The 21,740-nt window shown below is 44.6% G+C and overlaps 3 protein-coding genes across 3 annotated transcripts; 1 reads left to right on the top strand and 2 right to left on the bottom strand.

Moving 5' to 3' along the window:
* The first annotated feature begins 3,164 nt into the window (after nt 1-3,164).
* LOC127294858 (uncharacterized) lies at nt 3,165-9,767 on the top strand. The gene is made up of 7 exons (XM_051324760.2): nt 3,165-3,540; nt 3,764-4,429; nt 5,295-5,647; nt 6,094-6,305; nt 8,641-8,897; nt 8,974-9,152; nt 9,234-9,767. Exons 1-7 carry the CDS (start codon nt 3,312-3,314, stop codon nt 9,312-9,314), a joined length of 1,977 nt encoding a protein of 658 aa, XP_051180720.1. The 5' UTR covers nt 3,165-3,311; the 3' UTR covers nt 9,315-9,767.
* A 232-nt stretch (nt 9,768-9,999) lies between these two features.
* On the bottom strand, nt 10,000-11,379 carry LOC127294859 (uncharacterized). The gene has a single exon (XM_051324761.2). The coding sequence runs from the start codon at nt 11,247-11,249 to the stop codon at nt 10,242-10,244; it is 1,008 nt and encodes a 335-aa protein (XP_051180721.1). The 5' UTR covers nt 11,250-11,379; the 3' UTR covers nt 10,000-10,241.
* A 5,481-nt stretch (nt 11,380-16,860) lies between these two features.
* LOC127294861 (protein disulfide-isomerase) lies at nt 16,861-20,049 on the bottom strand. Its single transcript, XM_051324762.2, has 10 exons — nt 19,812-20,049; nt 19,365-19,395; nt 18,979-19,263; nt 18,677-18,865; nt 18,450-18,575; nt 18,083-18,220; nt 17,874-17,993; nt 17,672-17,789; nt 17,440-17,552; nt 16,861-17,360 (listed from the first exon to the last, which is right to left on the bottom strand). The coding sequence occupies exons 1-10, from the start codon at nt 20,000-20,002 to the stop codon at nt 17,142-17,144; spliced, it is 1,530 nt and encodes a 509-aa protein (XP_051180722.1). The 5' UTR covers nt 20,003-20,049; the 3' UTR covers nt 16,861-17,141.
* Nucleotides 20,050-21,740: the final 1,691 nt, after the last annotated feature.

The following is a 21,740-nucleotide window of genomic DNA, read 5'->3' as shown; positions in this document are numbered from 1 at the left end:
CTATAAACCATCGCTGAACCACGTCCGTCCGGATGTGAACAATTTATCGCTTCCATTCCATCAACTCAACGCGCAACATCACCCATTGCATTTCCCGAAGAAGATGCGGGCGTGCCATACACCGCCATCGTCACAGGAAACTAGCGGCAGCCTGCGGCGGTCGGACATGCGCACCGGGTGCGTGGGCGCGTGGTGTTCTGCTCCCACCCGCCTTGGATGTGAAGAAGAACCATCCGCTGGACGAATTGAGCGCTAGCAAGAACACGGATGAGTATATCGTCTTCGTCGACACTCCCGCTTTCCAAAGTCATCTTCCTGGCGTTGTCAACTCGACATCCCCACCCACTTTCGTGGTAACCATTGGTGACGGGCGGCGATGCCGGCCGGAGGTCGCTAACGTCGTCCACCCAGCACGCCCAGTCTTCTCTCGCCCAGTTCACCTAGACATCCTTCATTTACAGGTGGGTTGTTTTGCTCAGGTTGTCCTCCGATGCTTAGATTGCAGAAGGTGTATCCCATCTCCATTACTCTGATGCTTAGATTGCAGAAGGTGTATCCCATGTCCATTTCTCCTCGGCTGATCCCTGCTTCCCATCTTGCCGATGCTGCAGATAACAGATACCTGAAGGAATACGATTATTGTTGAGCCTGGATTTCTCTCCGTTGTGTAAGTTGTGCAGTTCCAAGCCGGCCATGTTCATGCAGTACATCTTCCCCTTTCATTCAACGCATTCCAAATTATAGTCATTAGAATTAAATATGTTTTATAATTTTGAGAGGCGGTTGGACAATCACGCTCAAGCAATTATTCATCTGTTATTCTATACTCCACCAGTAGCTAGCTACCGACGTCCCTTTTTGTTGCATGGAAAGAAGATAACCTACATTCATATATATTTTATTATTGTCCAATGAAGCGCTGGCTCATTGTGATTTTCTTACAGTTAGAAGATAAGAAAACAGAGAGGAGCCAAGTGAGTTGCCCCTACTCTGGTTTGTCTGGTCCATGGCAACCTCCTCCATTGGGGAAGGGGGTTGTTTATATGAGTAGGTACTTCAAATCTGACCGTTGTGGGCATTTTTGTGTAAAATCGGAAGTACCGGTCCCAATGGCCGAAAGTACCGGCTGGATTCCTTCTCCTGCTGAACATATGTTGTTGTCGATGCAGGAAGAGCAAGGGCGGTAGTGCCGGTGGGTGGTACTACCGGCCAAGTTCCGGCCTACTTCCGAAAATGCGGAATACTCCCCTGGAAACCATCTGCAACTAAACGCGATGTTCCCGGAAGTAGACCGGAAGTAGGGCCGGTACTACCGGCTAACTTCCGCCCGTGGACAATTTTGTGCGTTGTGCTGGCGCTGCTGACTGGGCGGTAGTTCCGCCAGCTGTGTTGCCTGGAGCAAAAACACAACATCTACTTCATTTTGAGTGATCTATTCAGCACAATGATGTGTAGCATCTTTCTATATACATGTATACAACAACACACATAAACGTGTACATGTGTTGACATCAAACACACAAAACCCATAAGGGAGGGGAATGTTCTTTCAGTATGAAGCTTCCAAGTAAGATTAAAATCTTTTTATGGGTGCACTACACAGAGTAATCCCCCTAAAGTCTAATTTTAGTGAATCACCATATTGGCACTTCTCGCCAATGCTCGATATGTATGCAAGGTAGTGAAGATGTTAACCATATTCTCTTCCATTGTGCTACAACAAGGGAACTATGGATCTCTCTAGGTATTGCTAATATAATTGAGGAAGTGTTAATCACTGATGGATCAGGATCGGCTGTCCTTGAGCATCTCTTACGCGATGAAGAAAAGAAGCTTCATGCGTTTGAGAATATTGCACAAAAGGAGACGATAGGTGTTGCTTGACGTATCCATCATAGATACCAGCAAGCAAGAAAGGTGAATCGGTTTCCCATATGTTCAAGTGCAAAATGTCAATAGTTTCTATTACATCAAATGCATCAAAGGTGGGATCCAAGCCAGCTGCTCATCAGCCTTGCTAGGAGAAACCAAACTCTAGAGACAAACTAAGGTAAATATTGATGGCTCGTTTCACCAAGATACTCATGCAAGTTCGGTGGCTGCCGTGATCCGAGATTCCAATGGCGGAAGCAGAGAAGAGTTGGCTCTCACCAATCATCTTGGATGTAAGAGCATCTCTAACAGAGCCGTAAACATGCAAACTGTAAAACGCGAGTTCGGGCCACTGAACTCGTGTTTACGGGTCGGAAAAGTGTCGGCGGATCAGAACACGCAAATTAAAATTGTAAAAAAGTATATTCCTAAATATGCCCACTAGACCCACATGTCAGTTCTTTTTCTTTTTTTCCCTTGATTTCTTCTTATTCCTCTACCTTGTGTGACCCAACGCCCGCCATGGACCCTTCGCCAGCGCGAACCAGCTCGCCGCTGTGCGCGCCCCACGCCGACCCTGTGCCACCCATGCGCCGTCCAACACCGCCCCGCTGACCCACACATCGGCCGGCCCACCCCCGCGCCGCCCTCGCCACCGGCGTCGGCCTCGTGCCGCCTCTTGCCGCCGTGAAATTTGGTAGTCTTCGGGCCGGATTTTGCCCAATTTTGGTCCTATTTTGGAAGTCCTCCGACGGAACTACACTGTTCGGAGCTGAAGTTTTAGCCAGCCAAAACGCCACCAGGAATACAATTTAGCATTCGGTTCAACCTTCCAGCCCCTACAAATAGGGGCGGAGTTTGGTTTTCGGGCTCGGCCTGTAAATATTTGTTTTTTTGGTTTCGTCTGATTTATAATGACTGATCTGCGTCGATTTTCAAACTGAACCCGTAAACTGGCGGTTATTTTACAGTTTTGGTATGTTTATGGGCTATGCTAGAGATGCTCTAACAATGTGATCATGGAATGATACTCCATTGAAACTGTTGAAGCGTGTTCAAGAGAAAAAACATGGTGGGGTGAATCTTCTGTTTTTTCATACGCATTCTTTTTCTTATCAAGGTATCTAAAAAGACTGAAAGGTTTTTAACGAGACGATTTGTTTGTGTAATATATTGTGTTTGAGAATAAAAGGAAAAGTATAGAACATGTCGGCTGTGGGTTGTGATCCCTCCCGATCTCACCAACCTCGCTTTCTACTCATCTTCTCCTAACCCCATCATCCTCACGTGCAACTAACCAACTCCCTCCAACCCATCCCGACCAAATTGCACAAAAGCCCCTCTCTTTCTCTCCACCTCCGCCTTCGCCCTCCGTCCCGTCCATGGTGGTGGTGGCCGAGCACGAGCACGAGCACGAGCAGTAGCACCGCCTCTGGCTCATGGCGCAGTACAGGCAGTCCGGCGGCGGCTTCTTCGACTCCCGCGGAGGCGGTGCCCACCACCCGCTCCCGGACTATCACCGGGCCCACCCAGCCAAGCCCTCCCGGATCCGCCGCACCGCCAAGCCCGCGCGACGCCGCTCCCCGGCCCTGGCCGCGGCTGCCGCCGCACTCCTTCTCCTCGCCGGAGTCTTCCTCCTCTCGCGACGCCTCTCCCGCGACCCAACAGGTTCGTGCTTCCGCCCCCCCGGCACGCTGGCGATGGCTTTGACGCGGTCCGCTCGGTGTTCTTGTTGCTTCGAGAGGGGAGAGAGGAAAATGGCATCTCTGACTCGCTTGGCCTTCTCCATGCCGCGGTTGGATGCGAATTGACGACTACCGATCCAAACTGTTCGGTTGATCTGATCGTTCGGTTGTCTTATAATGCCATCCCCTTTGTGTGCTTTTTGCAGAGATCGGCGAAGATTCGGGGGGCGGGGAGGGTTTGCCGGAGTGGAACCGGAGCAAGAACTGGAAGCAACTCAAATTCGGCCATGGCGGGGGTGGCCGGAGCGCGAGGGATTCTAGGTACTGGGACCAGGACGATCGGAGGCGCGATGAGGACTACTCGGAGGATGAGAAGGACAAGGTCTCCGGTGGAGGTGGAAAAACCGGCGATGCCGGCGGCAGCACCGAGAAAGGTGATCCTGGAGCTGAGGAGAAAGGGTTGACCCTGGAAACTGGGGGTGGTGCTGAGAAGGAGGTTGGGGAAGTGGCTGAAGGTGGGAAAGGAGGAACCTTGTACAATGAAGGTGGCAGGAAAGAGCTGGAGCAGTATGAGGCGGCTTCCATTGGAGGGATGAGGGAGGTTGATCCAGATGACGAGTATGATGATGGCTTTGATGCACAGGATGATCCTGATGATGCTCAGATGCGTTCGTCTGATGGCGGGAGGAAGCTTGGTGATGGTATTCATGAGAGCGTAGAGAAGGAAGAGAATGTTGCCTTGGAGAGACAGCTCAAAGCAGGTTCAAGGATTAGTGATGGCGGCGACACTGCTAATATGGTTCAAAAGAAAGCTTCAGGGGCCAGTGATAAGAAACATGGGTCCAAGAAGAAATCAAAGCGTAAAAAGTCTGGTGAGTTGTTCGCCCTTTTCGAATTTCAAAGCTAGAGTCAGGCAATCTTAGCTTAGGATCATGACTTTCTTGCTTAACGTTGTGGTTATTTTGATCCCCATTAACTTAGGATAACATAAGATTTCGGCATTTTGTTTTCCTACTAGCTTTGTGAGATAACTCAGATAGCCCTATGCGTGTTCATTTTTCTGTTATAGTGAGGTCATTATTTTCATGTAGAAACTTGAAATGGGAATTTTAAGAATCTAATAGCAGGGCACTGTCAACATTATTAACTCGCGTACTGTGACTACTTACCTAAAAATATTAACATGCATGTCATACCCAGTAGCTACCAACATTTAACAATAGAAAGCAGTAGGAGCCTTTCCTACTGTTAAAGTTTCAAAAAAAAAAATTTAACAATAGATATGCTAAATGTGACAATAATAATAGACGTCTTGGACAATTTAGATCACTAACTGATAAGCTTGTGGCTTATATTGTCATGGTTTAGTACTTTAGTGTTGGATTTAAAAATCAAAGAAAGCACGGGCTCCGTTAGTTATTCAAAGGCTATGGTGTCGGTGTTGGATGACCAGGTTTTTGCCAGATGAATTAACTGAAGATGTTATCACACGTAGGTATCGTTACATGTACTGTTATACTATTTATGCAAAAGTCCAAATCAATATTTGTGACCTTTATTACTGTAGTAGGTTTATCAGTACCTCCACTATATTTGGTAATTTGCTCTGTCATAAGTTCTGTTGTCACGAAACATGACACCGTGTTTGTAGTCGACTACATGTCTGGTTATTCCTAAAATGCTTATTTTAGCGTCTGTTTTTGATTGTTACCTAATTAGTTGAAAATTGTCAACCAGGTTCAACTTGTGAAATGAGGTTCCTGAACTCCACTGCTCAACTTGTAGAGCCTCCAAAAAATGAGAAATTCGCTAGCTTTAATTTGAACTACGTAGAAGTTGAAGAAAAACCAGTTGGATCAGAATATTGGGAGCCAAGATTTGGAGGCCACCAGAGTCTACAGGAAAGAGAGGAGTCATATGTAGCTCATGACCAAAAATTGACTTGTGCTTTTGTTAAGGGGCCTAATGGTACAAGCACTGGTTTTGATATATCGGAGGATGACAGGAAGTACATGAGCAAATGCCGTATCGCTGTATCTTCCTGCATCTTTGGAAATTCTGATCGTTTGAGGACTCCATTTGGCAAAACTGTATGATATTTCCTGGCACATAACTCTTTAACAAATTTACTCTTTTACTATGCTTTCTCCGTCATGTATTATAAGTTGCACTAAGTAGCTTATATTAACTTATTTATGTAGGTTTATGGTTCATCGCAGAAAGTTTAGGATCACATTAGCTTCACTTTACTGTTTTAACCCCTAGGTAGCTGTCAAGTTAAAGCAGTATGTTTACTGTCGATTAGTTTCACATATAGGCATAAGAAAACCTCAAATAATAGACCTATGGAATGCAACCATGTCTCCATCAATATTGTGATGATGCTATCTTTCACCAAGTACTTTTATGCGGATATGTAAATCACCATAACCACACTCCAAACTTAAACAATTCTTGACCGATTTCTTTTTCTATTTTGCAACATACAATATTCTGTAATATTCCTAAGAAAGGTCTATCTATGATATCTTTACAGATCACAAGTCTCTCAAAGAAGACAGTTTGCTTTGCTATGTTTTTGGATGAAGTCACATTGGAAACTTTGCTATCTGAAGGCCAAAAAATGGACAGTATGGGTTTCATTGGTATATGGAAGATCATATTGATTAAGAATATGCCTTATAATGACATGCGGAGAGTGGGGAAAATACCAAAACTTTTGGCACACCGACTTTTCCCATCATCAAGGTAAGACCGAATTTCTGCATAATATCTTCTGTCCTGACTACCATATATTTATTCGAATGGAGGACTCAACTGTAGTTTGAAATGTTGTGCAATAGAGGGACGTTTCAATAACAAAAAAAGTAGTTCGAAATCTTATAGATGCAATCTCCACATTATCAAATGATAACTTTCGATCTCCGAAAATGACTTTTTGGTCAACGCAAACTCCTTTATTATGGGTTTGCGTACCTTCTTTTTAAAATTTTCAAAGTTGTTCTCCACCAGGCAACCAATTTTCCCAGTCCCGGGCAGGACAAGTGACAGAATTGTACTATCCAAAATTATTGAAATTCAAATTTAATTTGAGGCTTCTGTTTGCTGTTTGAGTTCAGAATATTGGATGGTCTGTATGCTAGCATAAAACTGCATAATTACAAGTTAGTGAGAAAAGGATGATGTTGGCTTGTCTGCTTAAATGTTTGTCCATAGCAGTAATCCATCTTGGTTTCTTCAGTTCAGTATTGGCAGTGTTGCTGTCTCAAATACACAGACCTGAGTTGTGAGTTGTATGCATATGGTTACTGTTTTTCTGTTTCTGGTTTGTTCTCTTCCTGTGCATTAGCAGTGCAAACATGCTCAATTTGCCTGTTTCACATGGTTCTTACTCTCCCTGTTCAGTTGAATTATAATCACTGGGCTTTCTTCTATCCAGTTTGTGTGTATAGTCTGCTCTCGAGCTCTTTCTTGTACCGTAAAGAAACCGACTGGTGGTGCCAACTGTTCCATTTGCTTCCACCCTGACCTGCTCAACCCGGACCCTAACCACGATGACCCCGCGGCCTTGCCTGACCTTGCTGAGCAGCCCAAGGCCATGAGCTATGTGCTCGTACTCCTGGTGAGCCCGAGCGCCAGAGCGGGAAGAAACAGCAGCACTGAGCCCCAAGCGCCGGATCAACAACAGTGGGCAGTGACACACGCTTTGGTGGGGGTCTTCAGATCGAGCTGCCAGGGGCGGGTGAGGTGGCGCTCCACTTGGCTCCTGTTATAGTCGTAGTTGCGGCCACAAATCCAAGGACCTCTCCTACACCACGGATGGCCCCCCTGCTGTCATCGTCGCAGTCGACCATGTCCAGATCCATGCTGGGTCGCGCACAATATGGATACAGTCCGTGTTGACCTTGCCAGCCACCGCACTATACATCTATTAATCTATACCTTTCTAAATCAGTGACAACGACATCTGGCCTCGCCTGTGACCAATACCGTATCCGCGGCTCCTGCGAGCATCCCTGCCTTGGCCAAGCCTTGTCAAACACATCTTTTAAACAACAGCAGGGCCGTAGCATCATCATCAAACATACATGAAGAGAAGGGGCTGAGACAAAAATAGAATTGAATTACAGACTAGCAGGGTATAATCCATCCTGTACCCCCTCTAGAGATTCGGCTTGGAATCGATAACCGAGCCACATGTGTTCACCTGGCACGGTGTCGGTCTATGCCAGGTGGGCAGCTTCCGTTAACACCTAAACATCGTATGGATGGAGGAGCAACTTAATGCCTTGCGAGTGTTCTACTCAAAGCCGTCCATCATAGGGTGGTGGCCCCCTTCTGAGGAGGTGCTTTTCTGTGACTGTTTCCGAGCAGCACCACACCTGTTCTTGGATTTCTTTGCCTTCATCCTCCGTTTCTTCTCATTGGCATCGACATAGGTGTATTCAGAGGGCATGTGAAATGGATCAGGCGCATCTTTAAAGTTCCTGCTATCGCCGCTCTGTCACTAGACTGTGCGCCGCGCCCCCCTCTAATCCACGAATACCATGAGGCTGATCCTTCCGAATCTTTGGATTCGGCATCCTGAAACTGCGTATGGCTCGTAGGTGGGGTAGCAAACTCATCCAAAGGCTGTAGTTCTTTAAACTATACCGAGAAGAGTTGTTGCCTATTACAGATGGTGAAAAGCAAGAAGAATTAATTTAACTATTTTATTTAGCTATACTAGCAAAGAGCCTATGCATTGCTACAGACTAAAGAACATGCATGGTTACAAGACTAAATACTTTATTGGACTGAGGTGCTGCTCAGCTTATCAGGAAAAAAATCTGCAAAACATATTTTAAGTGGGTGATGATCAAATTCTGTATGTAAAAAATAATGATAATATCTGTTCAGATAATGTTTTATCTTGGTTGTAAATTACAATATGGAAAGGTGAATGTGCTTTATCAGACAATTAGTGTATAAGTTCTGTGGGGCTTGTGCTTTGGATTTTGCATCCTACAACCATCACCACTAATGTGTTAAACAATCCTTTTTTTTGCAATATAATGTCTAAGAACATTGTTACTTGTCTCAGATTCTCGATCTGGCTGGACAGCAAATTGCGACTACAAACTGATCCTATCCTTATCCTAGAATATTTTCTTTGGCGGCATGGTTATGAATATGCTATTTCCAACCATTACGATCGGCACTGCGTCTGGGAGGAAGTGGCACAAAATAAAAAACTAAACAAGTTCAACCATACAATAATTGATCAGCAATTTGAGTTTTACCAAGCTGATGGACTGACAAGGTTCAACCCATTGGATCCGAACAAGCTGCTACCAAGCTGTACGCTCTCTCACTTGCTAATATTAGTTCTAGTGTATGAATTTTGTTTACCTGAGAAATGTGTTCCTTGCTACAGATGTCCCTGAAGGTTCTTTCATCGTGAGGGAACACACACCAATGTCCAATTTATTCTCTTGCCTATGGTACAATGAAGTTGATCGCTTCACACCCCGTGATCAGCTCAGCTTTGCATATACATACTTGAAGCTTAGAAGAATGAATCCCAAAAAGTCATTTCGCCTCAATATGTTTAAGGTTGGTGCAGTGAGCCATCATAGCTAGGTTGAACAGAACATATTGAATTTAGTTTAATCACACTGTTTTACAATTGTTCAGGATTGTGAGAGGCGATCAATAGCGAAACTATTCCATCATCGATCGGAAGAGAGACACAGCAGTGCACAGCTAACAAGATAACAGAGTTACTTTCAGAGGATGGGTTTAGAGAGGAAAGCAGAGATAGTTGAAGGATTTTATAGCTTCGGTACAGCTTACGCGGTTTCGCCATTGTCAAGAGATGTATGTTCTGTCTGGGGGGATTTATGCTGAATGATGGCCGCAAGCAATTACAGGTACACCATGATCCTGCAGACCAGTTCCGCCGTTCTTTTTGTATCCGAACAAAGGCGGATTAGGAAATACTAGCTGTTTGGTTCCATAAGTTCTTGTTGCTTGGCGTGAAGTTTTGTTCATTCTTTTCGGAAAGAAATGGTCTAGCTGGGCATGAACTCCCAGAAACGGCCATGCTCTGTGTACCATCATACGGTGTATTTTCATGTAAGCACTAATGGTCTTAGTGAAATGTAATATTATGGCAGAAAGCTACACTGTAACTCTCCAGCATAGCAAATTAGCAATTTTTTGCCTGAAGTTTTGGAAGCTTCAGACTTATGTGTCCTACAAAATTAGATGTGACTAACAACTGGTCATCTGTTTTATGTTTGATCTTGGAAACACATTTCACTCAAACTGAACAACATTGTGCCTGTTGTTTTTAACTAGAACATCTATTAAAAGCACAGTAAACATGGTATGTTTGTCTCAAACAAGAAAAATGAACAAAACAAGGCATATTTAGGTTGCAGATTTGCAGCTATTACACTGGAATTAATCAAATGCTTTATTGATCAGTCTCATGACACTGTCAATACAAGTTACATACAAATGAAAATACAAAAAATATAAAACAATATGCTAAAACAACTTCTATACCCTTTACAAAGAAAAGAAAAACATTGTGTCCATCAATTAGCAATTTAACATAAATCAAATCCAACACAAGTATCACAAATTTTTCTCACAAGATTAAAACCGAGAGGTAATTAAAATCCACCCTCGATTTCACTATGTGAGAGCTTTGTCTCTGAAGATCCCCAGCATCTCATTCCTGCCCCTGATCACCTCGTCAAAGACTTGATCAAGAACGCAGTCGAACGTCTCCACCCCCTCCCGGAGCTCGCCGGACCTCGCCCTCAGCAGCTCCACATGATCCTCTGATCCTTCCATCTTGCCGCCGATCATGTCCCTTACCGCCGTTGCGACGCTCTCGTGCTCCGCGATGCTCGCCGGCAGGGCCGCTACCCGGTCGTTGATCGCCGACAGCGACTCGCGCCACGGCCTCAGTTGCTCTGGGACGGCGACGCGGGCGAGCGCACTGCTGCACTGGTGCGCGCCGCCGGCGCCGACGTCGTCCTCGTCGTTGAGAGGGGGAAGAGGTGATGTGTGGGTGAGCGCGTGGAGCACGGAGGTGGCCACGACTGCCATTGTGATCTTGGCGACGAGCGTGACGAGAACTACGCTACCGCCGCCGCTGGACAGGATCTTTCTCCCTAGCCTCTCTGCCTCGCTCACCACGGCCCTCACATCCGAGAGCTTGCCGTGGACAGCGACGGCGGACGACGGTGCGTCCGTCCCCTCCGACGCTGCAGTCCCGGCGGCGACGAGCGACGCGGCGGTTGCGCCGGCACGGCAGCCATGCACCTGCGCGGCGAAGTCCACCACCATGCAGTATCGATGCATCCGCGACACGGCGGACTTGAGCGCGTTGCAGAGGTCGAGGAGCGCCGCCGTCTCCTGCATGTACTGCTCCAGCCAGGAGTCTCCGGCACCGTGGCAGTCCGCGGCCGCCACCGGCGCGTCAGCGCTCCTGAAGACGGCGAGCAGATCGCGCTGCATCCGCCTGACCAGCCGCATGGCGTCGGCGCACCACCGAATGGAGACCGACGACGACAGCGTGCTCTCGAGGCGCGCGAGCCCGTCGACGAGCGAGGCGCAGAAGGCGGCGAGGAGAGGGCACTGCTGGCGGCGGCGAGCGCTGCTCGGCATCAGGCATCTCATCGGAGAGAGTTGCATGCATGCACGGAACGGGAGGGAAGAACCGGAGATGAAATCTGCGTATTTGCATGGGTTAGTTGGTTTGTTTCTTGGAGGAGTAGGGAAGAAATTTTCAAAGGGTAGGAAGAGGAGGAGTGAAGCAAGCGAATTGGTGAACTATTCTATGCACCTCGTGGTACTTTGCTTAATCTTTGCTCTTTCTTCTCTTCCTGAATCGGGACAGTTAATTGTTTTGCGTTTTCAGGCTTTTCCAGTGTCGAACTTGTCAAAATTCAGAGGAAAAATCAAACGAAGATTGTAAGTGAAGCTCACCAAGTTCAGCAAAGATTTATAGAATACTATCCCAGTTCAAAAAGTTGAAAAACACACACTGAAATTCAAACCTCCCGAGGTTTCCCGGCTTGCTATGTAACCCGGAATCACCGAGAAATCTGGTGTAACAGGAAAACTTCCTTTCTCTGTCCTACTTTGGGCTAACCAACCAACCTTCACTTTGGTGTTTGTCCAGGTGTTTAGATTTGGATGTGGGAGCAACTATTAAGTTATTGATTGACTTGCAAGGATGGATGGGGGGCCCTTGGGATGCCCTGACAAGGGAAGTAGTTCACTCTAAGTATGTTACTAGTACCGATTAAAAAAGCGCCCCATGCATACAATGTGTTTTGCCTCAGTCCCGTCACAAACCCCCCAAAAAAAGCTGGACTGCTACAGGGAACTCAACTTTGAATTGAGAAATTCCAATGCCTTTGAATTGAGAAATTCCAATACGAACTTCAAATAACTAGACTTCTAATTTCAGACTAACGTGATTTATTGATAACTCAACTTTCAATCATGAAAGCGTCCGACGTGAGTGTCCGTTAACTCGATGTTTAATCAGGAAGACGACCGATCCAACTTTTTGATACCCAACATTTAATCTTGAAAACATCAGATGCGAGTTTAAATAACTCGACGCTTAATATTGGAAATGTAACATTTAGATAACTTTGCTTTGAGAAATTCCAATGCAAGTAATAGAGAACTCAGCTCTAGTATATCCCGGTGCGCTTCACAATGCAGAACCAAGATAGATTGGCGTCATGCCGTGATGAGGCATCACTGCATAGACAATATACACATTGAGGTGATAAAGAGCATCTCGAGTCGCATCCTCCAAATGCTCCCTCAAACGAACTTGGGGAACGATGAACGGAAGCCATCTTCTATGGTGCGGAGGCTAGTTTTTCGTCGGACCCGGTAGGGTTTTGGGGATAGGAGCTCGGCGAGACTATTTTTGAGGTGGAGGTGTGTGACCGCGTGTATATAACGACTGAGGCAGGCGAGGGGGCGATGGCGCCATTAATGTTGGCTCATCTCGCCACGTGGCCATGCGCAATGAGAAGTCTCCCTGCGCGGCTTGGGAACCTGCGCGCCATCAAGGCTTGACCGGACATAGGTAGATGAGGGGCTTAAAAACGACGAGGAGCCGCATGGCCAGTTGCAATGACAGAGCTAGCCCGCTGAATGGATATAATGAGCGACTAGGGGAGGGGTGAATAGGCGCTAATCAACTTTTAGGGGTTTTCAATTTTAGGTGGTGCAATAAGGTAAAGATGATGACTTTGAAAGGTAAATGGACCTATATGATGCAACAAGTAATAAGCATACATAAGTGAATAGGAACAGGTAAGAAACAAGGTGAAGGAATCGAGACAACCGAGCCAGGCGGAGACGAGGCACGAGGGATGAATCTCGTAGTTCCTTCCAAAGGGAAGCCACGAAGGCCGCCAACTACCACAAAGACGTCACCCTATTCATCGGTGATCACACCAGAAAGGTATGCCCACTTCACTAAGCAAGCCGGTCGAGGTGGCAAACCTTTGCAACGCATTGGGGCAAGACTCCAGAGCCTTGGAGGTTCCCAACATCACCTAGGGCTAGTACAACACAAAGCTAGCCTCCAGATGAGATCTTCTTCAAGGAAATCCACAAGAGGAATTCTAGGATTCCTAAATCCACTAGAGGATCATGGGGGATTTCAGTTTCCATTGGTGGATAGGTAGATCGGGGCCTCCTCCTTCGATTTCCCAAGTATAGATTGGTAGGTTGAGGAGGGAGATCGTGAGATTTGAGCTTCAAAACAATGGATAGAGTAGAAGGCGTGGTGCTAGGAGGAGGAAGAAGGCATCCTTTTGTAGCCCTCCCCCTGCCCCCGAAATCTGCTCGTTGGGGAACCACTTACTCTGGATTCTGGACCGGGAGTCCGGAGATTCTGGCCTGATGGGCCGGACATTCTGGTGTGTTATTCCGGAGATTCCGGCCTCACTCGGAGATTCCGGCCAAATCTCCGGATCGCTTCCGGCCTAGCATCAGCCGCACGCTGATCCAGCCAAATCAGGATCGGAGATTCCGTCCTGGGTCCGGGCATTCAGGACAGGTTCCAAACCGACATCAGAGTTGTGCACACCACAGTTAGTCGCGAGGCTGAACACCTTTAGGCCGGACATTCCGTCCCGAGGGACTGAAGACTCCGGTCCGAGGGCTCAGAGATTCCGATCTGTCCGATGAGTTCGGACAAATCTTCATGTACTCCTTCCGATTCATAATACTTGATACTAAAATGGATATATCTAGAATTAAAATGTGTTAGATACATCTATATTAATATCAACTAATATAGATTGGGGAGAGTACAAGATTATGAAAGCCAAGGGTGAATGCAGAGTGCAAAGAGGTTCTTCCCTTTTGGGTTCTAACCGTTTACTAATAAGAGTGGTTTTGTTGGCTTGGGTTTATACCGTTTACTAATGAGACTATGAGAGTAGTGGCTTTAGATTGATTTTCTTGCCTTCATGCATCTCTCTTATTGCTTCTTCATGTACAAGCCAATGGTGACTGCGGGATTATGGAAGCTAAAGGTGACTGCGGGAGGGAAGGCAGCAAGGAGGGGACTGACTAAGGACATGTTTGTTTGGGATGTGGCTGGTTGGGTATGGCTAGCTTTGCTGCTGTGCAGGGACAGCTGTTGTGCAGAAGAAGCTGCTGTTTCGAGTTTCACTGTTTGGTGATTTCTCGAGCTGTCTAGGTGTGTGCTCTGAAATACCCCCAGAATTTCGACAACACATATAATTGCCGATTGAAGTGTATAAACGTAATTTTCACTATAAAATTCCATGAATACAAATTGTGACAAAGTTAACGTTACGAAAATAATTGATTTTTTTTCATGTAGTAAAGAAGGACATACATAATGGTGGCCAAATCCATTTTACAACGCCAAAATCGTTGAAGAAGTAGCATCACTTCACCGTACAGAGAGAACAGATCGTGGAACACTAGGAATTAGCATCACATCACCGTTCAAATCGTGGAACACTACGAACACTGCCAAAAGCTCAATGCGCAGCTGTCCCGTTTGGTTTGTTTGCCTAGCTTATTTCTTTGGAAAGCTGCCAGAAGCTCAAACAAACCCTAAATAGTTTTTACATCATGTCTAGATTTATTGAGCCTGTGGAATTATTTCACAGAAAACTCTCGTAGGAATGGCGTTTGAATATGGAAGCATATGCTTCCTCCATTTTGAAATGCATCTACACACATTTCAAAAATTTGAAAAATATGAAATGACAAATTCCCACATCTTCACATGCTACACGCTTATCAAGTCGTTTCATGAAAAATTAACTTGTATGTAAAAAAACAAAATTGTGCTAAAAATATGTTTTTCACAAGATAAATTTACATTTTTTACATAAATTTACAGTTTTTATGAAACTTAACAACAGTAAATATATCGGAATTGCTGGAAATCAGGTGCCTTAGATTTATTAAATCTCAGTCACCTACTCAGCCATTGGATTAAGTATATCAAGATTAGCGTAATTTTATTGTTTTGTGTCAGGAACTCCTTTTCTCCAAAGGCCATGCAAGCTGATTTTTTAGCAGGCCGCTGGCTACTGCTTTATCACGGGCGTTGTCTTTCTGATGAGATGTATTTTCCGTGTCTTTGTAGATGTGTTGTTTAGCACTTTTTCCCTTCTGTGCTTGTTGTTCTTTGCAAAGAAAAAAAAATAGCGGCACATGTATTGTAGCCTAGAAAAATATCACAAGCCATTGGACTAAGTCATGATTTGGGCTAGTTTAGAGAGTTATACGTTGGTTGTAATTGATATTTTTTGAATTACATCTGGATCGCAACTGAGATTTTTCCAATTGTATGTGGGTCGCAACTGAGATTTTCTCACCATGCTGATAGTAATCGAGATTTTTGCCAGTTCCATGTGTTCGCAATGCAGATACATTCCAGTTGCATCTGGGTTGCGAGTCGCGAAATTTTCCACAGTGGTCGCAAGCCACGATCGAGATATTCCCAGCGTGGGTCGCAACTGAGAGTTTCCCAGTTGCATGTGGGTCGCAACTGAGATTTTTCCAATTGCATGTGGATCATAAGTAACGACTAAGATTTTTCCCAGTTGCATGTTGGTCGTAACTGAGATTTTTTTTCATGCGTGTCGTAATTGATAACTTTTTCCATTGTATGTTGGTCGGTCAGAGTTGGGATTGTTCTTGTCGCATGTGGATTGTAATTGAGATTTTCTTAGTTATATGTGGGTTGTAACTGAGAATTTTCGAGTTTTACGTGGGTTGCAACCGAAATATTTCTAATTATGCATGTGTTGCAACTAAGATTTTCCAGTTATATATAGGTTGCAACTCATGTTTTTTCACTTTTTTTCTAGCAAAAGGTATGAATATAGAGCTTTGTTGTTTTTCTCGTATACACTTTATATAAAGGTAAGAAGAAAAATCATGAAAGCTACACATTTTATGACTGCGTCCAAAGTCTCTTAGAGGTCGTTTGGTATCCATCATTTGAGCCTGAAATCCTGGAATTCATTTTAAAATTCCATAGGTGGGCTGTTTGGTTGCCACAGAATTGGGTCATCATTTTATTTGGGAAATCCAGCAAAATGATGCCATGTGTAATCACAATTCCGAACTGAAACCTGTCATTCACAATTCATGTGGCAACCAAACAAATTCAATATTGAATTCTACTGTCATTTGCAATTCCTGTGGCAACCAAACAAGTGTCCATTTCTGGAATTACAATGTATTCATTTCAAAATGCTACAAATGAAATGAAAACCTGGCTTCCAAACAACTTCTTATTAGTGCTTTGTCTGTAGGCCCGTAGTATGTAAGAAGCCTAGGCAATTCATCTCTACAGCCAAGCGTTAAAAGAGAAGCAAAACGCCAAAGTCAGCTTACTGTCAGGTGACTGAGATTTAGCAAGTCTCACTCGCCTGATCTGTAGCTGCGCCCTAAATATATCATGCTGATGTATAAGTCGAAATTTTTTGATAAGTCGAAATTTTTATCAAAAAATTTAAACACTAAATAAATTTTTTGATAGAGGAGCAAATGCACCCGGTAGGCAAATTGAATTTCTGAACTCTTATCCTACATAAAAAATAAGCAGGTAATCGAGGTTCTTAACTCTTGTCCTACACAAAGACAAGCCATGTAATCGTGGTAACGGTGTAAAGTTCGGTCTTGGTTACTGCAATTCTGCTTCGTCATCTTTAAATATGAGTGAAAAGAAAACATAAACGCTAACCCAAGTGCACCACAAAGATTTCCATGATGATGGTATGAGGCAGCAGAAGCGCCACTTTATTATTGCCACAATCCCTCCACAACGATTTCTACTGTCATTTTCTCCATAATTAACTAAGTACACCATTGGGATTTGTTACAGTATTCTCTCAACGGGATACAGTATCAGGCAAAACCGAAGCCAACACATTCAACAACCAACTCTTATCTTCTCTTAAAACACCCATCGCAAAATCTGGCCTTAAGCTGTATTGCCAAAACATGTTAGCGCCAGCTCCTCCTCCCCATCTCTACAGCTAAAAAGACCGATCAGAGCTCGTCCTTCAGAGGCTCCGTGGCAGCCGCCTCCTTGGTCGCCTCCGCTGCAGCCTGCCCTGCAGTTTCCTTGTTCTTCTTGATGTAGTCGACGATCTCGTCAGCAGTCCTACCACCATCATACGAGACCTTCTTACCACTAGGAGTGACGAAGTACAGGGTTGGGTAACCCTGGACATCGAAATCTGCTGGCACATCGTTGGCGGTAGCATCCTGGGGCATGGTTGAGAAACAGATGTTAGATCAGTTGACCTTGTGAAGAACCAGATATAGAGATGGAAGCAAAGATTACCATCTTGGCGATGACAACGTCCTCTTCACTTTGAAGAGTGGCAGCTGCCTCATCAAGGATAGGTGCTAGTTTCTTGCAGTGTCCACACCAGGGAGCATAAAACTCAATAAGGACTGCAATACAAAGTGGAAAATGATAAACATTCAAACGTAATTCAGTTAAGGAATCGCAGTAATTTATGGTTATACAGGAGGCCTAGTTGGAAGGCAAAAGATTTAACAAGAATGAATACCATTTTTGCCAGACTTGAAGACCACATCGTTGACATTGTCAGCCACAACAACCTTAACAGGCTCGTTGTTAACCTCTGGAATTGGCTCAGACTTCCTGAATGGTGACAATTTACCATCCTGCAGCAAACAAGAACATTTGTGAAACACCTAGACAGATAATCTAGAATAACACAAAAAAAAAACAAAAAAATCAGTACTTACAAAGTACTCCTTCAACCAAGAAACAATTTGGCCAGCCTCAATCTGTTCCTTCAAAAACTTCTTGGACTCGGTGTCCTGAATGAGGATAAGTGGTGTCTGATCCTCCTTCAGACCAAAGTACTACAATTCGAACAAAAAAAATTGTTAGCATCAGGGAAAAAAAATATATTGGATAATAACTTAAAGAGGAGGGAAAACAAGAAACCAACCTGGAATGCTCCTTGGCTTGCTTCAAGATCACCAATTAGGAACTTGACCTCCTTGTCCTTGAACTCATCTGCAGCACCATAGTAGGCAGATTTGAAGGACTCAAATGGTCCAGTGGAGAAGTTCAAAAAGAGCATGACCTGCACACCATTTGATATCAGAGAACAGAAGTCACATATAATCAGTATCCAAAACTACAACCTGAACATGTTACAATTTTCAGGAACTTTACCAGAGACAAAAATAGTTCGATAATATCACAATATTTAATATGAACAAGTTCAAAATCTAATTTCTCACACACAAAAAAGACTGTCGGATATTGCAGTCTAATGCTCTAAGCAGCTCAACTTCATAACATGTCATTACCTTGACAGCAGTGCCCTGGAAGTACTTCAAGAGGTAAGGATGGTTGTCAGGGTTCTTGTCAAAAGTAACAACCTTAGGGGTGCTGCTAGCTTCAATGAAGCTCTCCAAAGCAGAAATGTCAAAATCCTGCAAAATGTAACATCGGTATTTTAATAATACCCAATAACTCTGCGGCCAACAAGTTGAATACCAACAAAAAATGTTTTATTTTCAAAGTAGAGTATAACCTTGCTGTCAACAACGAGCTCATCAAATGGCTTGAACAACCTAACCAATGGCCTCTCCACTGCTGAGTCACCGCGTGGGAGGTGGTTGGCATGCAAAGTGTGGGCAAAGTCATAATCAGACCGCAGCTTGTCAGCAACCTCAATGAAGTTTGTATACTCAGGGCCACTGAATTCAGCGAAGACACCAACCTATTACAATTGCAATTGTTATACTTCTAGCCAGCGGAAATAGAGCATCAACAAAACAATGGCTATATATTAATAAGCCAGGGGGAAAAAAGCTAACTGAATTCGGAGCTTACAATGTGGATCTTGCCATCTTCAAGGGTTGCAGCATCCTCTGGTGCCTTGATCTCCTTTGAAGGAGGGCCAACCTGCTTCTTCAAGTAATCAACGATACCCTCAGCCTCCCTGGGGCCCTTGTACTCCTGAATGTTCTTCCCCTGGTTCCTGAAGATCTTGAGAGTAGGGAAGCCCTGGATCTCGTACTTGGAGGCAAGCGGCTTGTTCTTCTCGTCGTTGGCATCAACCTTGGCAAGAACGATCGGTGGGTCGTGCTTGCTCAGCAGCTGGGCCGCCTTCTCGTACTGAAAACAGCACACACAATGGAAATTCAACGAATGAGGTCAAAACATTCCTCGTATAACACTACATCTATGGGAGTGGTCCAAGTATGTAGAAGAATTACCTCTGGAGCGAGGCTCTTGCAGTGTCCACACCTGAAATCAAATACGATTTTCCACAGAATCAGTAACGTTTTGGCAAAATTCGGACCAAACTAACTGAGATTCTATTAAAATTAGTGCAACAATACCGAATCACCTACATAGAATATATGAATTTTGGATACTGTCAGTAGCCAATCAACATCACCAGCCAACCATGAAATCCCAATAGGGGCCCCGATCCAGCATCCTTAAAACCCTCAGGAACCCCGAACTGAACCTAAACTACACCCAGAAACAGCGAGCCCAGCCGCACCAAACCACCATGCTAGATCCCCAAACACTTCAACCATCCTACGCAATTCACGCATCTGAGACCGCTTATGACCTGAACTACTCAGATCCACCCAAACAACACTACAACCGCCCACCCAGAGTCGACAGAAGGGAAAACGCGAGGGGGGGCTCACCATGGGGCGTAGAACTCGACGAGGATGAAGGGGTGCTTGGCGATGGCGTCATCGAAGTTGTCCGCGCCGAGGGTGAGCACAGCCTCCTCCGCAACCGCGGCCTCCACATCGGCCGCCGCCTCCTCCGCCCTTGCTGAGAGCACGACGGCGAGCGCGAGCAGCAGCGAGATCCAGACCTTGCTGATCGCCATGACGGAGTCGAGTCGCTAGATTTTCTGAGGAAGACACCGCCACGCCGCTGCAGTACACGGGTTTTAATAGGGGCGGAGAGCACGAGAAGGGGGTTTACGGCAATCGATGGACCCGGTCCACAGGGACGTGGACGCTACCTATCGGGTCCCACCACGGCCAAAGCTGTGGGCGCGGCGCACAGAGGTCACGTGAGGAAACTGAAGCCACGTCACGCTCGTACGCCCCCGGGATTCGGTACACGTCGCAGACACGTACGAGCATGGCGTCAGACCAATGGGAGCGCGCCGCGTCAGCTCCGTGACATGTCCGCGGATCCCTGATTAGCTGAGCCCAACCCGCACGGTGTACGTTTTTCAAAATGGGATACGGTGCGTATTAATTATTACTGCTGCAATATACAGGAGTGAAATATTTGAAGATCACGATTTTCCTTGGAAGATATTAATTCCGTCCTAATTTCAGGTTTTATTTATTTGCTGCACAGATATGAAGACATTAATAACTAGTAGTAGTCCCAAATCTGGAAGAGTTATTACTAGTATCATCGGTGGGATGTGCTAATTATTACCACGATTCAGTTTTGGAATGCAATAATTTGCACCAATTCATTTCGTTTAATCACTTTGATGCAACTAATAATGGTTTGAAACTTTGGCTATACTCCATGTGGAGAAGTAAATAAATTGTGCATGCAATAAAATACTCCCTCTCATTCATAAAAAGTGTCCGTGATTTGGTGCAGCTTATGGATCAGACAGAGTATTATTTTTCTTGAATATACAAGAACAATGTTGTCGGATTTTTATTCCGAGGGCCTATCTTTGTTCAATTGGTGACACTACACTACACTTGTTTCAAAGGAAATGATCAAATGAAAAACGAAGGAAGATCCTCTGATATTTGAGATAACGAAAACAAATCACTATTTCTTAACCAATTGATGAATAGTGCCAACAAAAAAATCTTACCACTATGATTTTTCGCCACTATTCATATGAACCAGAGAGACCCTTGGTTCAAGGTAAAAGCAACACGATTTTGCACTACACTTGATTCGTAGGATTTTGCACCTACGCATGAAGAATCACGATATCGAGCACTGTAATTGCCTAATCAAAATTTAATTATATTTTTTTCTTATGATTTGATTTTGTCTCGGTTCTGCTTCTTAGGATCACATGTTTGTTTTCATCTTATATGAACCATAGTATCGAGTTTAAAAAACTGTGTGTGTGCTCAGTTCTTAGTTTTGCTCGTGCATTCATGTCCTATTGTTGGCGTTTTCCCATTCCTACATCTTCAAAATCCTATGAGCATAAGAGACCCAAAAGAAAATTATGTTGTGTTTTTTTCATATATCAAAATACAAGTTATAGCCAAAATAATGTAATGGAAACTCCGAAAAACCGGATCGCCTTAAATTTCAGAACGGTGTTGAGACATTATCAAAGAAGAAATATTGTAATTACTTTTTTTATTTGGATAGTTTATGCAACTATTATATCTATTTGCACAAATATTTCGGAAGTTCTTTTTATTTCCTTAGACTTACACCGCGCAAGACAAGAATTTTTTATTTCCTTAGACTTATACCGCGCAAGACAAGAATGTTTTTTATTTACAATTTATTATGTAAAAAAATGCCCTGGATGTTGAATTTGGCGATGGGAAATTTGTACTTCAAGCTAGAAGCTGGCACCCTGCTTCAGAAAGAAAGTTGTATTGGTACGGAAAATA

This window comes from Lolium perenne, chromosome 4 (genome assembly GCF_019359855.2).
Source record: "Lolium perenne isolate Kyuss_39 chromosome 4, Kyuss_2.0, whole genome shotgun sequence".
Taxonomy (NCBI): domain Eukaryota; kingdom Viridiplantae; phylum Streptophyta; class Magnoliopsida; order Poales; family Poaceae; genus Lolium; species Lolium perenne.
The sequence above is the reverse complement of the archived record's forward strand: the minus strand, read 5'-3'. Positions and strand labels throughout refer to the sequence as shown.